The sequence below is a fragment of the Merops nubicus genome, unplaced genomic scaffold (assembly GCF_000691845.1).
Source record: "Merops nubicus isolate BGI_N331 unplaced genomic scaffold, ASM69184v1 scaffold1360, whole genome shotgun sequence".
Taxonomy (NCBI): domain Eukaryota; kingdom Metazoa; phylum Chordata; class Aves; order Coraciiformes; family Meropidae; genus Merops; species Merops nubicus.
In genome coordinates, this window is record NW_008581958.1 from 150,714 (window position 1) to 169,885 (window position 19,172).

Sequence of the window (19,172 nt, forward strand, 5' to 3'; positions counted from 1 at the left end):
TGCTGCAAGCACAGCAGAGGACACGGAGTTGCAGAGATCCATGTAGCCCAGTATGTGGCCCCTGACAGCGGGCAGCAGGAGATCATGAGGTAAGAATACACAGCAAGGGTCGGGGGAATTCCCTGGGAAACTGCTTCTGGCAGTTCATCAAGCAGCAGTCTCCTAGCCTGAGGGTTATGTTCATGCCCCAAGGGAATCTATGCTTCCTGAACTTTCTGAACCAATTTGTATTTCTGGTCTCTAAGCCACCCCATAGCAATGAGCTTCACCACATAGGCTGCATGTGAAAAGGACGTTGATGTAATTAATATCTGAAAGGCAACTGGGGAATGGCCTTACCTCTTGCTGTGCATATCCTCGCCTAGAAGTCAGAAAAAGAAAAAAAAAATAATTAGTATACTTCTGTGAGACTGTGTAAAGATGCACGTTGCCATTCCTTCTGGAGAGAGGTGAAGAGATAATGCAATTAGAAATATTACTAGCAAGAAAAGCAACACGTATCAAAACATGTTTGTCTTTAGATTTGCTCTGGGTGTAGGAATCACTGCATGAGAAAGGCAAGTGAATTTTTGGGATCTTTTCTTGCTTTAGATTGCAAATGAATGAGAAGAAATCTCCAATCCCCAGAAGCCAGAGAGCCAGTGCACCCAGTGGAACGCAGCAAAGGGAAGAGGGCTGAATGCCGCAAGTGGCTTTTTTGGCGTTCTCGTAAGAGAGGTCCTGCCCCACCACCTCCTCCCGTGACTCACAGAGAGACTCTGCTGCTACACACATCTGCTTAAGCAGTGAAATAATTTCTCTTCTCCTTCTGGACTTCCTGTTATCCACTCGGGACTTGCTAGAGATTGGCCTGGAGCTTCTTTTACTAATTTCTCGTAACAACATTATTATTAAAATTACACATTTCCTAATATTTACTCAGCAGGAGGGAGTTAAATTTTATTTTCTCTATCTGTGATTGTTTTGCCACAGGCTTTCTCCTTTTCATCTATTGAATTTTTTTGGTTGTTGTTTTAATTCATTGTCTTGAAGCCATTCATGCACATGACAAATGCACTTATACCTACCCAATTTTCTATTTTCACATTTTGTACTAGAAAATTAAAATGGCTTGGACAAAACTAGGGAACAGCAGTTTAGGTCTTAGCATTATTATTAAGGATAAACATGGATTAAACATTTTTTTTATAATAAGGAAAGGGTAAATGCTCAAAATTATTTTGAGCTTAACCTAATACACAACAATCCAGGCAAAATCTTTAATTACACTTGAGTAAATAATAAAGAACAGAGTAGAAGTCCTTTCAATTCTTTAATATCATCCTTTAGAAAGTTTTCTATTAATATTCAGCACATGGAATTGATTATCAGCATTAAATTAATGCTGTTGCCCATGTAATGTGAAACTAATGAACAACTGAAATGAAGATTTATCATCAGAAGATGATCTGTGGTGTTTCAAAGCCCACTTGAGGAACCCTGTATTTAGTTTCCACATCGCCTACAACCATCTCCAGATAAATATGGTCTTGTGTTGCACAGAGGATAAGTAAGCCCATTACTCTTAATTGCTCTTGAGTAATCATGATATTGCAGATTAAAAGCACAATACAAATAATTCTAATTAAATTTGGAATTCAACTTTCCTAAAAATAGCACCACGTTGTGTTTTGAGAGATGTTTTTACTTCTCTTATAGTACTGTGCGGCCACGATCAGAAGACAAAAAAGTCCCCAAAAGACAAAAAATACCATTCACTCAATACAGCACAAGGATCTATTCTGACAGAAAGGCAGAGGTCAAAACATCATCGTTCGTTTCCAGGAAGGAATCAAAGCTCTCCACCGAGGGAGGAATTGCTTCTGGATAAACATTATCAGCCAGACTTCACTGCAGGCAGTCAGAGAGAAATCTTCAGTGCACAATGGGCAGCGAGGAGATAGTGCCTGTGATGGTGCAGGAAAATGCAACAGCTCGTACACGCTGCTGGTGCTTAATGTGAGAGAGAAAACGAGGATGAATTTAAGGTACAAAATGTGCCAGCCTTTCACAGGTCTGTAGTGCTAACAGAGGTTAAAGGGATGCCGATTTGCCTAAAGCAACAATTTTCCCAATTACTGGCAGCCCAGCAGGCATTTGTTATTTCACACTTTCGATCTATTTTCACACTAAAACCAAAAGCATCATAAACTCCAAATACTGCAGACACTACTCAGAGGAGGCAACGGCTTAAGCAATTTGCCCTGACTCCTAAACTGGAGGTTTCCTGCAGTTCATAGCTGGAACTGAGGAGAAATAGTCTGGAAGGGAGAGGAGCGATGATATGCTACTGTCTGATTTCAGCTTTGCAAAGGGGTTTGCAAAGAAGCGTGCTCCACTGATACCATCCCTGCTCCTGCTCAGAGCAACCCAACCCAGCTGCTGATGAAAGGATGAGAGAGAGACCCAGTGTCACATCTGACCCCCACTGACAAAATCAGACAACCTGAAGAGGGGTCAGTGAAATTCTAAATTCTGAACTTCTTGCCAACCAGTATCGGTTATAATAATTCGTAGTGCTGCAGAACTGCAGGAGCATCCAGATTTTAATGGGACAGAACTTAATCTAACCCTGGGTTAGGTTAAAAACACATCCTACTCGTATAGTTTCTTTCCCGGTCTAATAGAATGTTCTGTTTTAACAAAGGCTATTCAAAAAAACAGCAGGGGAACAAAAGGTTGCATTAGTTCCAGACAAAATGAACTAGGTTTTGTAAACTTTCCACCCAAATAAAGATTTCCAGACTGAGAAAGTAGCTGTTCCTTATTAGCAAAGAGCTGATTACCAAGACCCCCAAAGACACTTCTGAGACTGATGAAACTACATGTGTAGAAGGGAGCTCCTCTGTGATGTCCATTCTTTCTGCTTACAGAGTGCCGCAAATAACTGTAGCCCAATAAAACCTTTGGAGCTTATGCTGTGACTTACTAAACACCTGCAAATTTGCTGCATGACACTAGACACAGCCAAATCAGGTCATATTTGTCTAATATTTCACTAGTGATGCAATGAACTTCACAAAAGCATCTGTTATGGGTCTACAAGCTCTAACGTGGGATTTGTGTACTTGAATTAAAATCTTTGTCTTAGGGCTCTGAACATCCTCAGCACAATCGTCTCTCACGCTCATCTTTGCATACTTTCCACTGTCTCCACGCCAGGACCACAGCAGACACACAGAAGCAAGTACACGTGGAGGCCATCTTCTGAGTCTGGCTCTTAAACCTTAGAAGTTCTTCTACCTAATAGCTGCTGAACTTAGACAACCTGCTGCTAATGCTGCAGTTGTGCCACTCTTGAAGAATCTGGCATTATTGGTAGGTATTCTACACGTGTGCATCTCCTAAATTACACAGATTTTATTGAAGTAAAAATGCCACGATTGATAACTATTTTCTAATAATCACATATATTTAGCTACTCTCTACATGTTTTGGAACTACAGTCTAGTCTGAGAAGAGTCTTAAGCAAAGAAAAATTCTAATTCTAACTCTGGAGTTTGGCTATGGGTCAAATAAAGAGAAACTACCTTCATCCACTTCTGACTGAAGCATCTATACATGTCCTAAATGTGGACTTAAAAAAAAAAGAAAAGAGAGAGAAAAGAGAAAAAGCCGAGCACCATAGAAATGCTGAGTATCTCCAGACAGTCTAAGTTATAAATCACCTTTTTTCTCAGAAGTACAACATCTGAAACTGAACCAAGGGGTTTGTTTTTCTTCATTATATAATATCTCCCTTTCCCAATATATTTTTAAAAATTGTCATATTGAACCAAATTATTTTGAATTTTGGCCAAAGACTAAAAGGAAACTTGCAGCTGAACCAAAGTAAAATTTGTTTAAACGCTAAAACTGCTTTTACTTACCAGTTTTTTCAAAGGACAAGCTAATTTACTCTAATTGACATTTCATGTAAAGGTCTGATTTAGCTGACTGGGAGCAAAAAAGCCAGTAAGTAAATCTGTATTACATGGACTTTTACAAGTATTTGAAAAATCCTCACTTGGTGACACTAATCAGAGTGACTTTATTACAGTTTTAAGATAAACGAGATGTTTCAAGTGTAAAAGCTCATGGCAAACTAGCATGAAAGTTAGAGAGATGCCAACAAAATGCATATGCAAAATAAAAACCAAACAAACGTTTTGTACATGAAATAAATTTACAAAATAAAAACTTTTAACGTGCAGTTACAATATAAAAAAAGAAAAGAAAACCAACGCAACGGAAGGCAGAACAAGGGTGACAGGAGGGCAGACAGCGGGGTTTGCTGGCAAATCAAGAGAAAACCTTTCCTGGGAGTCGTGATGCCAGCGGTGAGCGGTAAGAAAGCGACGCCGGCGCAGCAGAGCGTGGCGGTGGCATCTCGGCCGAACACGAAGGGGCCTCGCTGTGGTAACTCCGGCTCGCTACCCCTGAGCCTGCTTCCTACCAGTTCTCACCAGCTTTGGCATCCAGTATGGGACAGCAGGACTCCTCCCAGGTGGTAGGTTTTGTGGGCAAAGCAAGAGATTTCGCTTACAGCTGCACAAAATCGCGCTGCTCACCGGTATTACCTACAGCGAAGGCTGCTTCACATAAAGCGGTACCGAGCCTTCTGCCATCTATGACCCATGCTTGGGTAAAAATGGATTGTTTCCCCCAAGAATTTTTGGTAAACAGCCTAAGATCCAGCATCATACAACAGTAAGATGTAGCTCTGAGAAAACAGCTTGTAGAATTACAAATATATTACAAATTTCCGAGAGAACAGGACAGACGATGTCTCTCAGTTTGGGATTAGGACTGGACAAGTGGTGATATACAGCAGAGAAAGGGGAAAAGTCTGAATTTCTAGAGGGTCTGAGGCAGATACCATGTGCTGCATTAGAGTCATCTCACTCAACATGTCACATGCAGAAAACATCCAACCGCAGACGGTACAATCAGAGAGCCGTGGACTGAGATGGGAAGCGTTTCTCAAGCTCCTCCACAACACAGCTCAAGTTGCCGTTCTGCTGGTTGTGCTCAGCCACAGCTTCTGGAGTTGGCAGCTCTGGTGTTGCAGCCGGTTTGAGCTTAGGAATGGGCTTGGGCAGAAGGTGGTTTTTGTCTATTTGGCTGTACATGTTGGCCACAGACTTTTCGATGGCTGCTAAATTCTGAATGTTTTTAAGAATACCTTTCAGCTCCCTACGGGGAGGAGGCTCTGGCACTGTGGCCGGTGGTGGTGGTACAGCTGGCTGTTTGGCAGGGGATTTTGAATGCTTGGTGGGGGAGAGGTGCTGGGTGCTAAGAGGAGGTGAAGAAGAAGAAGAAGACGATGAAAGAGAAACTGTAGGTGGAGGCAGAGGATGTGGTGGCAACAGAGGAGGGGATGGAGGTGCTGGTGGCAGTGGAGGTGGCAGCAGCGGAGGTGGGGGTGGGGGAGTTTTAGGCGGATCTGGAATGCTTCCTATAACTTCTTTGGTCTGAGGAGCTAGACAGCTTTGGCAAAGTGGTTTCTTTATCCTAAAAGACGGAGGAGTTGGTTTGCGAGTTGGTGGAGGAGAAAGTTCTTCAGGATAGTCGTGGTGAGTGATGATTACAGAGGGGACCGCGGAGGCCTCCGGTTCAACTACTTCAGCACAAGGTGTTGGAGAGGACAGAGAAGAGCGAAGGCAAGGAGAAGCAACCACGCTTTTAGGAGACTGCTCTAGCCTGTTCTCTCCTTCTTGGAAATGGATGCTGTGTGTTGGCGATCGGATGGATTTCACATCAGGAGATCTCACTTGCTTCATTTCCTGCAAAGCCTGCTGCTCAAACTGTCTTGCCTTCTCTTTTACAGTTAACTTGGGGCCACTTATTTTCTGAAATAGTGGGCTGCTAATATCAGCATCGCTATGCTGACTTTCCATTCCTTCGTTCGCCGCTTTGAGTCTCTCCTGTTGCCACTGAACAGGGTCCATGATAACTGGCCTACTCGGCGAACCAGGCGCGCGTCTCTTAGCAACGTGAGCTGGTACCGTCCACGCACGGTGACTGCCTCCCAAAGAGGCATCTCTCAAGACTAGGCTTGCAGGGGAAAGAGGATCTAGAGTATCGTTTCTTTTCCGAAGAAACCCAGCAGCAGCAGGACTTTGAGTGACACCTTCCACATACAATGGGTTTCGAGTAGTTAATGGGTTCTCATCAGATAAAAAAGTTATGTTACTCGACGATTTGGGGCGATTATTGTTCAGTGATCCATTGATATTAGATTGCTTGTGAGCCTCAATAGCACGGGAAGCAAAGCTGCTTATAACTCTTTGACGGTCTCCTTCTTCTAAGACTGACTTTTTTCCCCTGCTTTGTTGGAAATGGTAGAGAAGAAAAAGACTTGAAAGAAAAGAAGATAATCACAGGTGAGGAAACATGCATGGACACAGATACTTATGAGAGAGAAACAAAAGAACTTATGATATGAAACAGAGCCATTAAATCACTTCTAGCAGACTACTACTACTCAATAGAAAGGTCACATTTACTAGACTACTGGGCAAGACATTTACTTTTACATCTTCTTTAAGGAAGAGGGACTTGGGGAGGAAGAAGAATTTAAAACAAGTGTTCAACTACTTGACAAGTACAAAAATAAGGGAAGGTCTTCTTAAAAAAAAACAAACAACAACAACAAAAAACCCAAAACAAACAGCAAAACCAAACCCTTAGATTGCAAAACGGTCGGTCAGGCTGTACGCTATCTTCCCACTGACACCAAACATCAGTTGCTACATAATGTGATTCATTTTCTCTGTGAGATTATACAGACTTGTGGTATTTACTGTTTGTATGTGGCACTATGTCATGTTGCACACAGCCAATAGAACATTCACAGGGGTTCCTGCATTAAACCTATTCATTCTAGAATAACTGTGCACCAAAACTCTGCTTATCAATAAAGCACAGCATGAAGTGTACCTGCATTGGCTTTGAAGGATGGGCCTTCACAGAAGAACACAGAAAATGAGAACTGTGTTTTTGAGCTGAGCCTGAAACCACGGCCCCAGGAGGAGCCAGAGGTGCAGCTAGGCACTCCTGAAGTGTAGACCCCTAAAGGTCCCTGTGAGGCTGAAGTCAATTGGCTGACAAGTTTGTCAGACTCGGACCATTCTCCTGACAACAATTCTTAAAGCATTACACCAAGCTGGCCATTGTTTCTTGTTTCTTTATGACACACGTACTGATGCAGAAGTATCAATATCTGTATGAATTTAATTTCTGCACCATGTGAAGCCAAATGAAAAAAACTCTGCAGCTGGATTACTCTGAATTTCAACACCAAAAGGAGGAGGTCTCATAATTTTCTGGAATTCACCTAGCATCTCTGAGCACCTCACTAACCTACCTTCCTCAAATATTTTTAATACCACAAACTTCTGAGCAGATATTAAGATAAATGTTATTTTAAATTCAATATCCCCAAACTGCTGGCTAGAGAAGTGTGCCCTTAGAGCTTCATTTTAAATAATGCTCACCTGAGGGTGAAAATAAATATATTTCCCCCAGATTTAAGATACTGGTCAATGTCAGACCTAAAAACAAACCCCTTATCCTTTCAAAGGATAAATTACCATCCATAAATTTCAAAGAGAAAATTACCATCATCAGCAACGTGTTCAAATCAAAATGCATTTCCATTGCTGCCATATACAAATTTGCTGCAACTAAACAGGCACGCTGACTAGCGTGGGGATGCAAAAAACCCAAAACCCCACTCTTAGGACACCTACCCTAAAAAGCTCTCTGATATATTAGATATATCTGTAAGACAGGCTGTGGTAAGAACATGATAGTGTCAGCGAACATTATGGTAGAAATGGGGTATAAAAGACTGAATTCCGCTTCTGTACAATTCACTCAGAAGTTCCCTGCCTCACACTGGTATTCCACAGTTCGGGTGTCATACTCAAAATCTTCTTGTTTTCTGCAGTTAAGTGACTGCAGCTAAAGTAGAGCATGAGTAGCAATGACTTCTAACAAACACACAAATCGAAAAGCCATATAAGACTATTTTTAGCAGCTAAGAGCTGCCCAATATTTTCACAAAACCTTCTGGGCTAAAAATTCTAAGTCTTGTCTCTACCAAAATTTGTTATATTCTTCAGAATGTAGATTTAAAAGGTTAAGCTTTATCAACAGAGGAACAAGCGAAAAATTTTCTATGATTATGTGCATGTTGGAAGATGAAGTTTTAGACCTCTTGGTCACATTGTTGCATCTTTTTTGGTGTTGATTTTTCATATCTCAGAAATTATTACCAAATCTAAACTAATTGGAAATTTAATCTCTGCTAATTAAATATTCCCTAGCAAAACTGGAAGAGAAATTTAAGTAACTAGATACTGGAGAGGAGTTAATTAAGAAATATTGAATCTCCTCTAAGTTATCTAATATGTAGAAGTCCCCCTAAGGCATGTATTTAGTAATAAAACACAGCTTCTCAACTTGTGTTTCTTGTTTTGTTTGGGAGACCACCCTCACAAACATCCTATGGGTTACAGGGACCTGAGAGGACTGATGAGAAGAGTCACTGCACAGAGCAGAGAGGCCACTCTCCCACTTGTGAACAACACCCAACAAAGCCACGAAGGGTTATACTGATGAACAAACTCTCCCCAAGCACTGTGGTCCTTCAAAAAACAATATGTCTGAGGCTTGCCTTTGAGCAGAACCTAACAATGAAAAATAACTGATTTATAATAAATTCTTTGTTTTAAAGCAGCATGCTTTGAGGTTGGTCAAGTACCCTCCACCTATTTAGAGGTGAAAGAAAGAAATGATTCTGAACTTGAAGGAAACTCAGTAGAAGGTTCGTGCAAGATGACATAACCTTTATGCTATGGGAACAGCATTATTTCCAAAGCTTCTCTGTTCCTTCTTTGTTTCACATGATGCTTCACAAGGATGAGGTTACCCTGCAGTATCTTTCAGTTTATTTATCAGTGTTTTAATCAATTAAACATCAGCTCATCAGGAATTATAAATAGCAGACAAAAAAGATTTTGCTTGCTTCCAATTGTGAAATCCTAAGTCCACAAACTGAAGGCAAACCTCTGGGTGTACACTCAGCATTGGTTTTGCTTAGGTTTTGTAAGGTAGTAAGACAATTTGGCTTTAGAAATAATACGTCTCAAGTTCAGCAATCATACTTCATCTCCACTTCCCCAAGAAGGATAAAGAAGCATAGAAGTATTGAAACTTCACAGTAAATGTCTTTCCTGTACTCAATCAATGGACAAATCAAACATGAGTTTCAGACTGCAAGGTTTAATGGGAATTAACTGAAAGGAAAATTAACTAGTGCTCCTACTAGCTACAAATATTAAGACAATGAAATGAGCTTACTTACTGATGCCTATGTATCCAAAGACAGAGAAAAATGCAAATGATGAGACAAGGCAGATTTAAAACTAAAGAGCATAGTTCCATGTCATTTGCTACAAACATCAAATTAAGAAAACATGCCACAAGGCAGCATCACAAATGAAAGATGACTAAGGACAACTAAAGACAAGAAATCTTTGTGCTAAAATTCACAAAAAATGTTAATAAAAGGTATTTCCTAATGAATGATTTCCTAAGGTACATGAGTGCCTTGAAATCAAATATTTGACACTAAAAATAAGATAACTTGTGATTCTTTTTATAGAAGCATAGTATTGTCTTTAAAATCCTAAGGATTTTCACTTAGCCTCTAAAGACTTTTACTGCGTTATGTTTAATCAGTTCCTTAGCGTGATGGTTACCAGTATAGTTTAGCTTCTTGCAAAGACAGCTGAGAGAAAGTATTTCAAATATAGCAACTTCTCTGTTCCAATGAAAACTGTTTTGTGTCAAAATGAACATAAATCTAAGCCTCGAGGGGAATACTGTAAATATGTAAATTTGCACCTGTATGTTTCAGCAGTAAAACATGAAAGGAAATCTTTGCAGGTTTAGTATAAGGTCCTTTTCATCAGGAAAAAACACAGATACATCCACTGGGATATCCAGTTCCCGCAGATCATCAGCTTTCTATCATTGCCAGAAAAACCAATAGAAGTGAATCATTAATTGAACCATTTATTTCAGGAGAAACTGAGGTAAATGCAAAACAAACAGGAATTTTCTCACTGTATGTGTGAGTATGTACAGAGCTGTGATCTCGTGTGGTTCACCAGCAAAAGTGTTCACATTCAAAAATGTGAGTAAATACTACTGCCAAAGAAGTTTTTCCTCCCTTTCTGCCCAAGCACTAACATTCCACAAAGGTCAAGGGCACAGGAGGAAATTCAGCCTTCAGGAGAAGCTGTTCTTCCTTCAAGCATCACTCTAGTTGCAGAGAAAAGCTCAGGCTCTGGAATGAGTTCTAGCACAGAGGCTGCGCTCTGCTGGCCAACAGCTAAAGCCGCAGTGATACTCTGTCAGGCCTCCTTGACATTTTATCTACTCAATCACAGCTTCTAGAACATTTTAACTTTCTGAGTAAAACAACTAATGATTGAAAAAAGAGCAGAAGCTGGGTAATCCTCAACACCACCAGCGGCACTTTCTCTACCAGTTTCCAAACATGTCATTAATGCTCTGCCTTTCTGCGTTCCTTGGTTTTAAAATATAACTGTAGATGAGGAAGTGTAGCAAGCTTATCAAACCCCCCCCCCCCCCCTATGAGACAAATACCAACTGGATATTCTCTGCTGTAATATATTTATTCTGAGAGTTAAATTGCTGTTGGAGTCCATAAATAGAAGCATGAAAAGGTAGGCAGCTTGGTAATATTCTTATTTTACAAGCATATAATACATAAAGGATATATTGATGGAACTTTCAGTGGTTTCTCTACTTTGATAGTTCCTTTATCTTTAATTTCGATATTCAAACAGCTTCAAATTTGGAATGAAAAAGAAAGCCCACTTTATCCAACAGAATATTTCTTACTCTAGCAAATTGGAACAGGCTGCCCAAGGAGGTGGTGGAGTCACCATCCCTGGAGGTGTAATGTGTAGATGTGCTACTCTGGGACATGGTTTAGTTGTCATGCTAGTGCTGGGTTTATTGTTGGACTTGATGACCTTAGAGATCTTTTCCAACCTTAATGATTCTATGAAATGGAGACTTTGGGGCAGCAATTTCATTGGACCTGTTTAGTCAACAGCTACATGACAAATGTGGCATGCTGGCTTGGGTTTGCAATGGCACAAAAGGAATCCAGTCTGGGCTTGCCCTGGTAGTAATGGCCTGCTGTAGGCTCTTGCTCTAGGAAAAAACATCTTTTTATGCCCTGCTTTTTTGGCAACTTAGCAGGTTAAATTGTTTTTTCTCTCCTTATAGAGTCATCCTATTTATTTTATGAATGTTTGAAAACCTCAAGCAGCTGGGGGAAGACCTTTTGTGAAGAAAAGCCTTTTTGACACAGACTGCATGAAGTGATGCTCCTGAAAAGCGAGTCAAGGCTTTGGTCACTAATGATTTTATCAATGTGTCACAAGAATACTCACATGGTGCTGTCACCAAGCTCTTCGTAGAGGTTATTGGCAGCGGCGCTTGCTGGTTTGCCTGCTGGCAGAGCCATCTGGATTCTGGCGGTCTTTGCGCATTCAGCCTGTCGCCTTTGGTAAACCACACAGGGAAGGAGAAGTACTCATTAGGAACACTCTATACCCAGGTGTAAGCCAAGATGTAAAGTTTTCTAAGTTGTCTACATTTTTTTCCTGCAGTTCTCAAAACGTCCCTGTGCTTTGTCTTCTTCAAAGTAATAAAGTGACAATCTTCTCCTGGCTTTTTCAGCTCTCTGTTATTTGTTCTCTCCTGGGGGAATTCTAGAGCTCCCCCCAGCTGCAAGCCTCCCGACCAGCAATGCATCACTGACAGCAGGTATTTCCCAGGAAATCATGGAGTGCCAACTCTGACACTGCTCTGGTTGCCCAGGACCAACAATGGAGAGCGTAAGCTCTTTGGTCAGGTACTTCATACAAGTGCCAAGAAACTGTCATTTTAAACACCAAAAAAGTCTCTGGCAAAGTTTTATCACTTAGACTTTCTCATTAGGGTTGTCTCAATGACCAGTTTTCCCAAAAAAATTACTTTTTTTAAATGGGCAAATTCACTAAAAAACAAATTTCTGTTTTCTACCTAGAAAACAAAGCCAGTGATCTCTCATGTGTGTAACTGAGGTAACATGCCTGACCTCACTTTGGTTTGAGGGTGGCTGCCCCCTTGTCCTTTCTAGGGATGTCTCTCTACACATTGTAGCCTGACCTGCACTTGCTTGCTTGAAGAATACCATACACACACAAATATTTCTCTTTTTTTCTCTGCAGAAAACATGCAACGTCTTGAACCATGGCATGTTTAACGTGTGCAAGCATGCAACAGTTAAGCGCATGGAGCAACCATATGAGTAACATAACCTCGCCGTAGAGTGTGTTCAGGAGCAAGCTGGAGGATAGGAAATAACTCTTACTGAATGTCAAGTACCCTTTCTTCTTAAAAATAGAGACTGGTAGCTTATCAGTATTTCTCTACAAGTTCTTAGAAACAAAGCTGAAAATAAGTACTTACTCTTTGAATCTGTTTTGTTATGCAAAAAAAGATAAAGAGATAAAAAGGAAGGTTAAATGAATTCCATTGGCAACAACTGTCCTAAAGAGTGAACCTAACAGGAGTCATAAATTCGATGCTACTTAATTATTCCACACATAAAATTACAGAATTAATGACATGTTTAAAGAATCATCATTTCCAGAGCTGTTTAGCTGCTATTTGTGATACTCTCAAAACAATTCTGCAGTCAGCACAAACATGAATTACAGAGAGGAAAACTGCTTAGGGCTTACAGAAAACAGCTCCCTGCCACACACACAGAGAAAAGAATAAGGCATGAAAACATAAATATACCTCACGATATTTCTTTGGTAGGTACGTTATGAGGGATGCATTTTTTGGTAGGCTTTCTTATTTTCACATGCTTCAAGAATGCTACAGAGCCCACCTTCAACAGTGAAGAAGCATTATTTTTGGGTGCTATTTAGAAGATACAAGTCTTTTGTGAATAGTAAATAATACATTACTTGTAGTTACCATATGGGGTTTGTACCGGGTAGACTTGATTTCAAGGGCACTATTTGGTAGAAAAGAATGATGATGATTTCTGGCTTGCTTACAAGGCACTGTGCTGCACTTTGACAGCCATCGCTTTATAAATAAAATTATTTTTTTTCAGTAACTATTATTTTTACAAAATTTAGTAAGCTGGTCACTGATCTGGAAAGCTCTGAAAAATGAACCTACACACATAAGAAGTTTCAACAGTGAGAAAAACTTAACATTTTGATTCTGTGTGCCGTCAGTCTGACATTTATCCCGCTATAATCTCTACATTCAGTGTCAAACTGGAGCACCTAATATGCCAGAATGTTACCAGGAAAAATACTGAAACTCCTTTTGAAAAGGAGAAAAAAGGCAAAATCAAACTGCAAGGCTCAGAATAGCTTTTGATGTTGATATTAACACTAAAATTTCTTTTATTTTCTTTGGCACCCTTCAGTGATACACTTGTCGTTAAAGCATAATTTATTCACATTGGTCTGCTATAAATCCAACTCCAGTCATAGTTCTAGACAACAAAAATGTGAAGGTTTTTTTATGAAATGAAGTTAGGTGGATTCCTTAAAGCTCTTAAAAGAGATTAATGCTCTTTCGATAATCGAACAGATGTCAAGGAAAAATAGTGCTATTAGATTTCTAAAAGAAGCAGGGGATTCAGAAACAATAACCTAACTGTAGGTTGAACTGGTTCTGCAGCATTTTCCTGCAAGTAAATTGCATATACAACCTGGGGAGAAGTAAAGCAGTTTTGAGATGCGCTGCCAATAGGACAGAAGTTTGTCAAGCTCTTTCAAACACCTTTAAAAGGACTTTTTCCTTTGACTCAAATTGTTTGGAGAAACTGGGATGTAAATATAATTCAAAGAAGGTACATTAAGCACCAAGAACTAAGAGGTTGGCGAGACTACATTCCAGCTAATTCACCAATTTTAAAATGCAGACAGAAAGGAGGTACGGATTGATATCTACAGAATGTGAATGTGGCCATTTACTGGGGAAGATGCAGAGAATTATTTTATTTTTATTTTGTAATGATTGGCAATTCTTGGAGTGCTCAGAGCATGCATGTGGAACTGGAAATTTTTGGTGAGAAGAAATGAAAGAACACATAAACAGCCTTTAAGTCCAAATGCACTGATTTTAAAGCTGAGCAGACCTGAAAAGTCTTAGTTGAGAGGAACTTGTTAGTGATGTTGATCCTTTAATTAGTCTATTAGCCCAATTACTTAAACCTCTTGAGTCTATGAGAGGTGAGTGGAAATATCAAGAAGGTTCTCTTAGATGTACGCTGCTTTATATAGCGCTAAAATGACACAAAAATCAATTCCTCATGAAGCATTTGCAATTAAGAAGCATATAGCTAGGGGAAAAACAAACCAGTGTGTACTTTAGGATTTAAACAAAAAAAGTTGACTGCTCTTATTTTGCCCCAGCTACACAATTTTATTTTTGATTCCTTTATTGACGCAGCACCTTTTCCTCTGCTTTTTGTTTATTTGTGAGGTTTTAGTTTTTGGCAGGGAATTGAGCTCTGAACCTACACTTGCATTTCAAACACCTGGCTTTTGACCTCGTGTGTTGGAACGTATCCTAGAACAGTTACTGCACCACAGCTTTAGGAAGTGTAGCGAGATGCACTCCCTGTGCACTTCCTCTTTCAGAGGCAGCCCACACCAAGAGTTGACCAGCTCCAGTGGCAAGAGGGAAACGAGAAATATTTCCCTGTATAATTATTTCCTTGCAACGAAGGATAATTTTCAACATAGTTCTGCTAAGAAGCGTAGCACCCCTACTCCAACGTTGTTTCCTCAAAAAGGAGGAGGAGTACTTACTGTCTGTAGCTGACCATGACTATTAAAATAGCGGGCATGCAGCAGAGGATGATGATGACGGCCAGGGCGAGGAGCGCGCCCTCCGTGTAGCCTACAGCCTGCGCCTGCTTCTTGACGTTCGCCACCACGTCTGGGGTGCGGATCTCCAGGATGCGTCCCCCCTGCCCCAGGTACGGCTGAAATTCTTTATTGATGTCCAGCAGTTTGCCATCCAGGAACCTTCAATGGCACAGAAGAAAGCTATTACAGCCAAGTTCATAGTTAATGTCTTGGAATTACAGTATCGCTGGGTTAATAACCGTGGTCTGATAAAGCACATAACTCTTCTTTATGTGCTTAAGAGTATCAGCAATTCCCTCTAATCCTTGTATCAGTGATAACTCCAGTGGTGCTTAACATCAGGACACAATTCAAATGAATGAAAAGGAGAGGTGAGCTGAAGCTTATCCTGCTGTCTAGGGGTTAAAAGATCTCCACGCCATTGAGAGCAGCATGGCAAACGCCGGCTTTGTGCTTCTGCCTTCAGCCGTCTGTTGCAGAGGACTAATTAACCCTCCTGCACAGATCCCTAAAGACCACTCAGGCCTAAAGATCAACTTGATGCCACTCTAAAATCAAGTAACTTAGAGGACTTTCCTCACCTTCTTGAGGACATTCTTTGGATGGAGGAATAGCCTGTAGTTTGTTCCATTTGGTTTCCCTTTCAATATTAAAATGAAAGGGAATTTGGAAAAACGATGTTTTTATTAATGGCCAGCCCCTTCCCTCCAGCTACATCAATGGTGATCCTCATTCTCACATCTGCTCTGTCTAGTAAGCCTCCATGGTTTGGCCATTTTCTTAGAACTGAATTACAGAATCGTTTTAGTTCAAAGAAATCCTTAAGATCATCATGTTCAACCATTAACTGAGCACTGCCTGGTCACCACTAAACCACGTCCCTCACCACCACATATACACAACTTGTGGGCTTGTCCCCAACCCCTCTGGGAATGGGAACTCCACCGCTGCCCTGGGCAGCCTGATCTATGGCTTGACAACCCTTGTGGGGAAGACATTTTTTCCTAACGTCCTACCTTAACCTACCCTGGTGCAACTTGAGGCCATTTCCTCTTGTCCTATCACTTATTCCTTGGGACAAGAGACTCAACCCCACCTGGCTCCAGCCTCCTTTCAGGGAGTTGTTGAGTAAGAATGTCTCCCCTCTGAGCCTCCTTTTCTCCAGGCTCAACAACCCCAGGTCATTCAGATGGTCCTCACCAGACTTGGTTTCTAAGACCTTTCTTCCCCAGCTTCGTTGCCCTTCTCTGGACCTGGTACAGCCCCTCAATGTTCTTCATGGAGTGAGTGGTCCAAAAATGAATCCAGGATTCGGGGTGCAGCATCCCCAGTGCAGAGTACAAAGGCACAACTTTGGTTGTAATACTGGTGCTATGTGTTGAATTATTTGAGTAAGACTTTCCTCTTACAACATGACTATTTGATGGCAAAAGGAAAACAGATGAACTCATCTGCAGTGGGAGTGAACCTCAGGTCAGGTGAAGGATGGGCCCTCTCAGTGTTTGTCACCGTTCTGAGGGAGTTTATTTACAGGCTTCAGGCTGCCTGACAGCATTCTCTCCATCATGAAAATTTTTGGGTGGAACCTGTAAGAACATTCCTGAGCAATGCAGGAGAATTGTAACAAGGAAAACTAACATTTCACAATATGCTACACCAACTGTACTTGTTTGCTGCAAGTCAAATTGGTTTCATTTTAAGGTCAAACAAAAGGCCACAGATGGAGACTACTGTAAACTACCTCTTTTTTCTTCTTTGAGAAGATGCAGGCCATTGCTTCTGGAGTTTCATACCTCTTCTAAAAGGATAAGCACTTAATGCTTACAATAAACTGTAATTTAAACTTCAGGGGTTCTCCAAATGCTGCTGGACACCAGAACAATCTTAACTAACATTACTAATTACAGGAACAATAGCCAATTTATTTAGTTATCAGAAAAACACTGGCTTCAAGCAGGCCTGCAAGGGACATAGTTAAGAGTTAGGTCCTAGGCCAAGCTAGAGTATTAGCTAACCAGGAACCCTGTGCTGCTGTCACTGCTTGCAACCTATAATAATGCCCATCTTCTGCTTGGGCATCACCTTTGATAAGAACTTGGGACAACACAGTTACCAAGCAAAGGATTGAGGCAGCCTCTGAAAATGCAAATCCAGTGAAAGATGTTCAGTTGCTGATGCGGTGCTGAAGTGTTAAAGTGCTGGTAGGTTAAAGACAAGGAGCCAAATATAAATCCCAATTGAATGACCTCCTTTCCCCTATGACAGTAGATTTTCTATTTCTTTTTTGAATGCAAACAGAATGTTAAAGAAATTTACCTCAGAAATTTGAAAAAAAATATTTTAGCCAAGGCTTTATTTGCAAAAAATGTATCAGCCAAGGCTTTAACTTCCAAGGGAAAATAGAGATTCTTGGATCACTTTTGAAGTGAGGATTGACTGTCCCACAAGCTGCCAAGGAGTAGGCACCAGCTATAAAGATCCAAGTAGAAGGTACCCCAAAGGATGGAGGAGGATCCTGCTGATTCACAGCTATGCCAGAACCCAAAACCCTTACACCTGCAATGGTTCTCCTGGATAAAGAAAGTCAAATGAAAAACGCTGAGATAAAACAAACTTAACAACAAATTGCTAAAAAAAATATTCTGAAAGGATAAGCTCTGAATGACTGCAGACCTGCAATAATGGTTCCCAAGACATAAACCAGCAAAAGGGAGCTCCAATTCGTTCGTTGTACACTAGATGTCACTGGTGCTTGGTGCACATCTTCCGAGTTGGCAGAAGCACTCAGGCAGGACAGCTTTAAATCTCTGGGTGATTTTAACAATCTCTCAGTTAAAATTCTGTTAGCATTTTCATGACAAACCCTATTTTAACAGGTCCGTAACTCAACCATGCACATTTACTCCATGATGAAACATGACACATTGTGCAAAAGATTCAGACAGGGTAAGCGTTTTAACGGTGGACATTTTCCACTTAATATATGCAGGAGAAGTTTTCTAGATCCAACTGGTTTTTATGCTCCAATAAATCAAAACCTCTTTTATATAAAAGATAAAAAAGAAGGCTGATCATTTCAGTCTGTAAAATTATCTAAGTGGCCTCAAAGACTTCCAGGAGTTTGTGTAAGAGAAAGGAATTAAAGCATAGTTACTATTCAGCTCCATTTTTTGGTGTAATCAGACAGATTCCTGATTAATAGAAATGTCAGGTAATCAGTCACAGCAGTCTTAAGCAAAGGTATGAATCTTTCGTTGCATATCAGTTGTATGAAGTACAGGCCAGGGAAAAATCAGCACGTTGGGAGACCTGTGGGTCTCCCCAGCTGGCGGTGACAAGCACAACGTGGCTGTTATGCCCACGCCTCCTGAATCATGTCTTTGTTTTACAGCCAAACATTTTGTTTGAATGCCAAGCTGTGGGACTGGGCTACTCCTGTAGGACTTCTGGATGTGAGACAGCCCGTTCAAAATACTGTGGCAGTGAGCATGGCACAGCCTGTGTATGCACTGTTTATGTGCACATAGGCATGAGCCCAGGACAGCCAGAGCACGCCACATCTCCTTGTGTTTCCACTTCATAAGTGACTGTTGGACATGACCTGATGGACTGCAGCAACATCTCCTGCAGGTGATTACAGGAGTCTCAACCATTAGCTTTGGTTTAGTGTGGTTTATTTATCAGAAAAATTGTAAAACCCCAGACTAGATTGGGTTGGAAGGGACCTTTAAAGGTCATCTAGTCCGATCCCCCCACTGTGAGCAGGGACATCTGCAACTAGAGCAGGTTGCTCAGGGACCCGTCCCACCTCACGTGGAACGGTTTGAGGGAGGAGGCATTAACCACCTCTCTGGGCAGCGTAGGCCAGGGTCTCACCATCCCCTGTATAAAACATTTCTTCCTCCTCTCTAGCCTAAATCTCTCCCTTTTAGTTTCAAACCATCACTCCTTGTCCTGTGTCAACAGGCCCTGTTAAAAAGTCTGTCCCCGTTACTATTCATAAGCCCCCTACAAGTACTGGAAGGCTGCAAGGTCTTCCTGGACCCCTCTCTGCTCCAGGCTGACCAAGTCCAGCTCTCTCCTGCTGGGCTCCCAGCAGAGAAGTTCCAGCCCTTTTATCATTGTTGTGGCCTACTCTCGCCCCACCCCAGC

The 19,172-nt window shown here is 41.1% G+C and overlaps 2 protein-coding genes across 2 annotated transcripts in view; both read right to left on the reverse strand.

The window, feature by feature from the left end:
* LOC103768880 (protocadherin-15-like) overlaps window positions 1-19,172 on the reverse strand; it is a gene marked incomplete at its 5' end in the record, with an annotated part of 190,564 nt that overhangs the window by 9,896 nt on the left and 161,496 nt on the right. Inside the window, 3 exon segments of the mRNA XM_008936046.1 lie at window positions 340-361; window positions 11,520-11,630; window positions 14,961-15,179. Of these exon segments, the coding sequence (XP_008934294.1) occupies window positions 340-361; window positions 11,520-11,630; window positions 14,961-15,179 (352 nt within the window).
* LOC103768870 (protocadherin-15-like) lies at window positions 4,874-6,380 on the reverse strand (the record flags this gene model as incomplete). Its single annotated transcript, XM_008936034.1, has 1 exon — window positions 4,874-6,380. A coding segment is annotated over one exon (1,413 nt), but the record flags the coding sequence as incomplete, so codon positions are not given.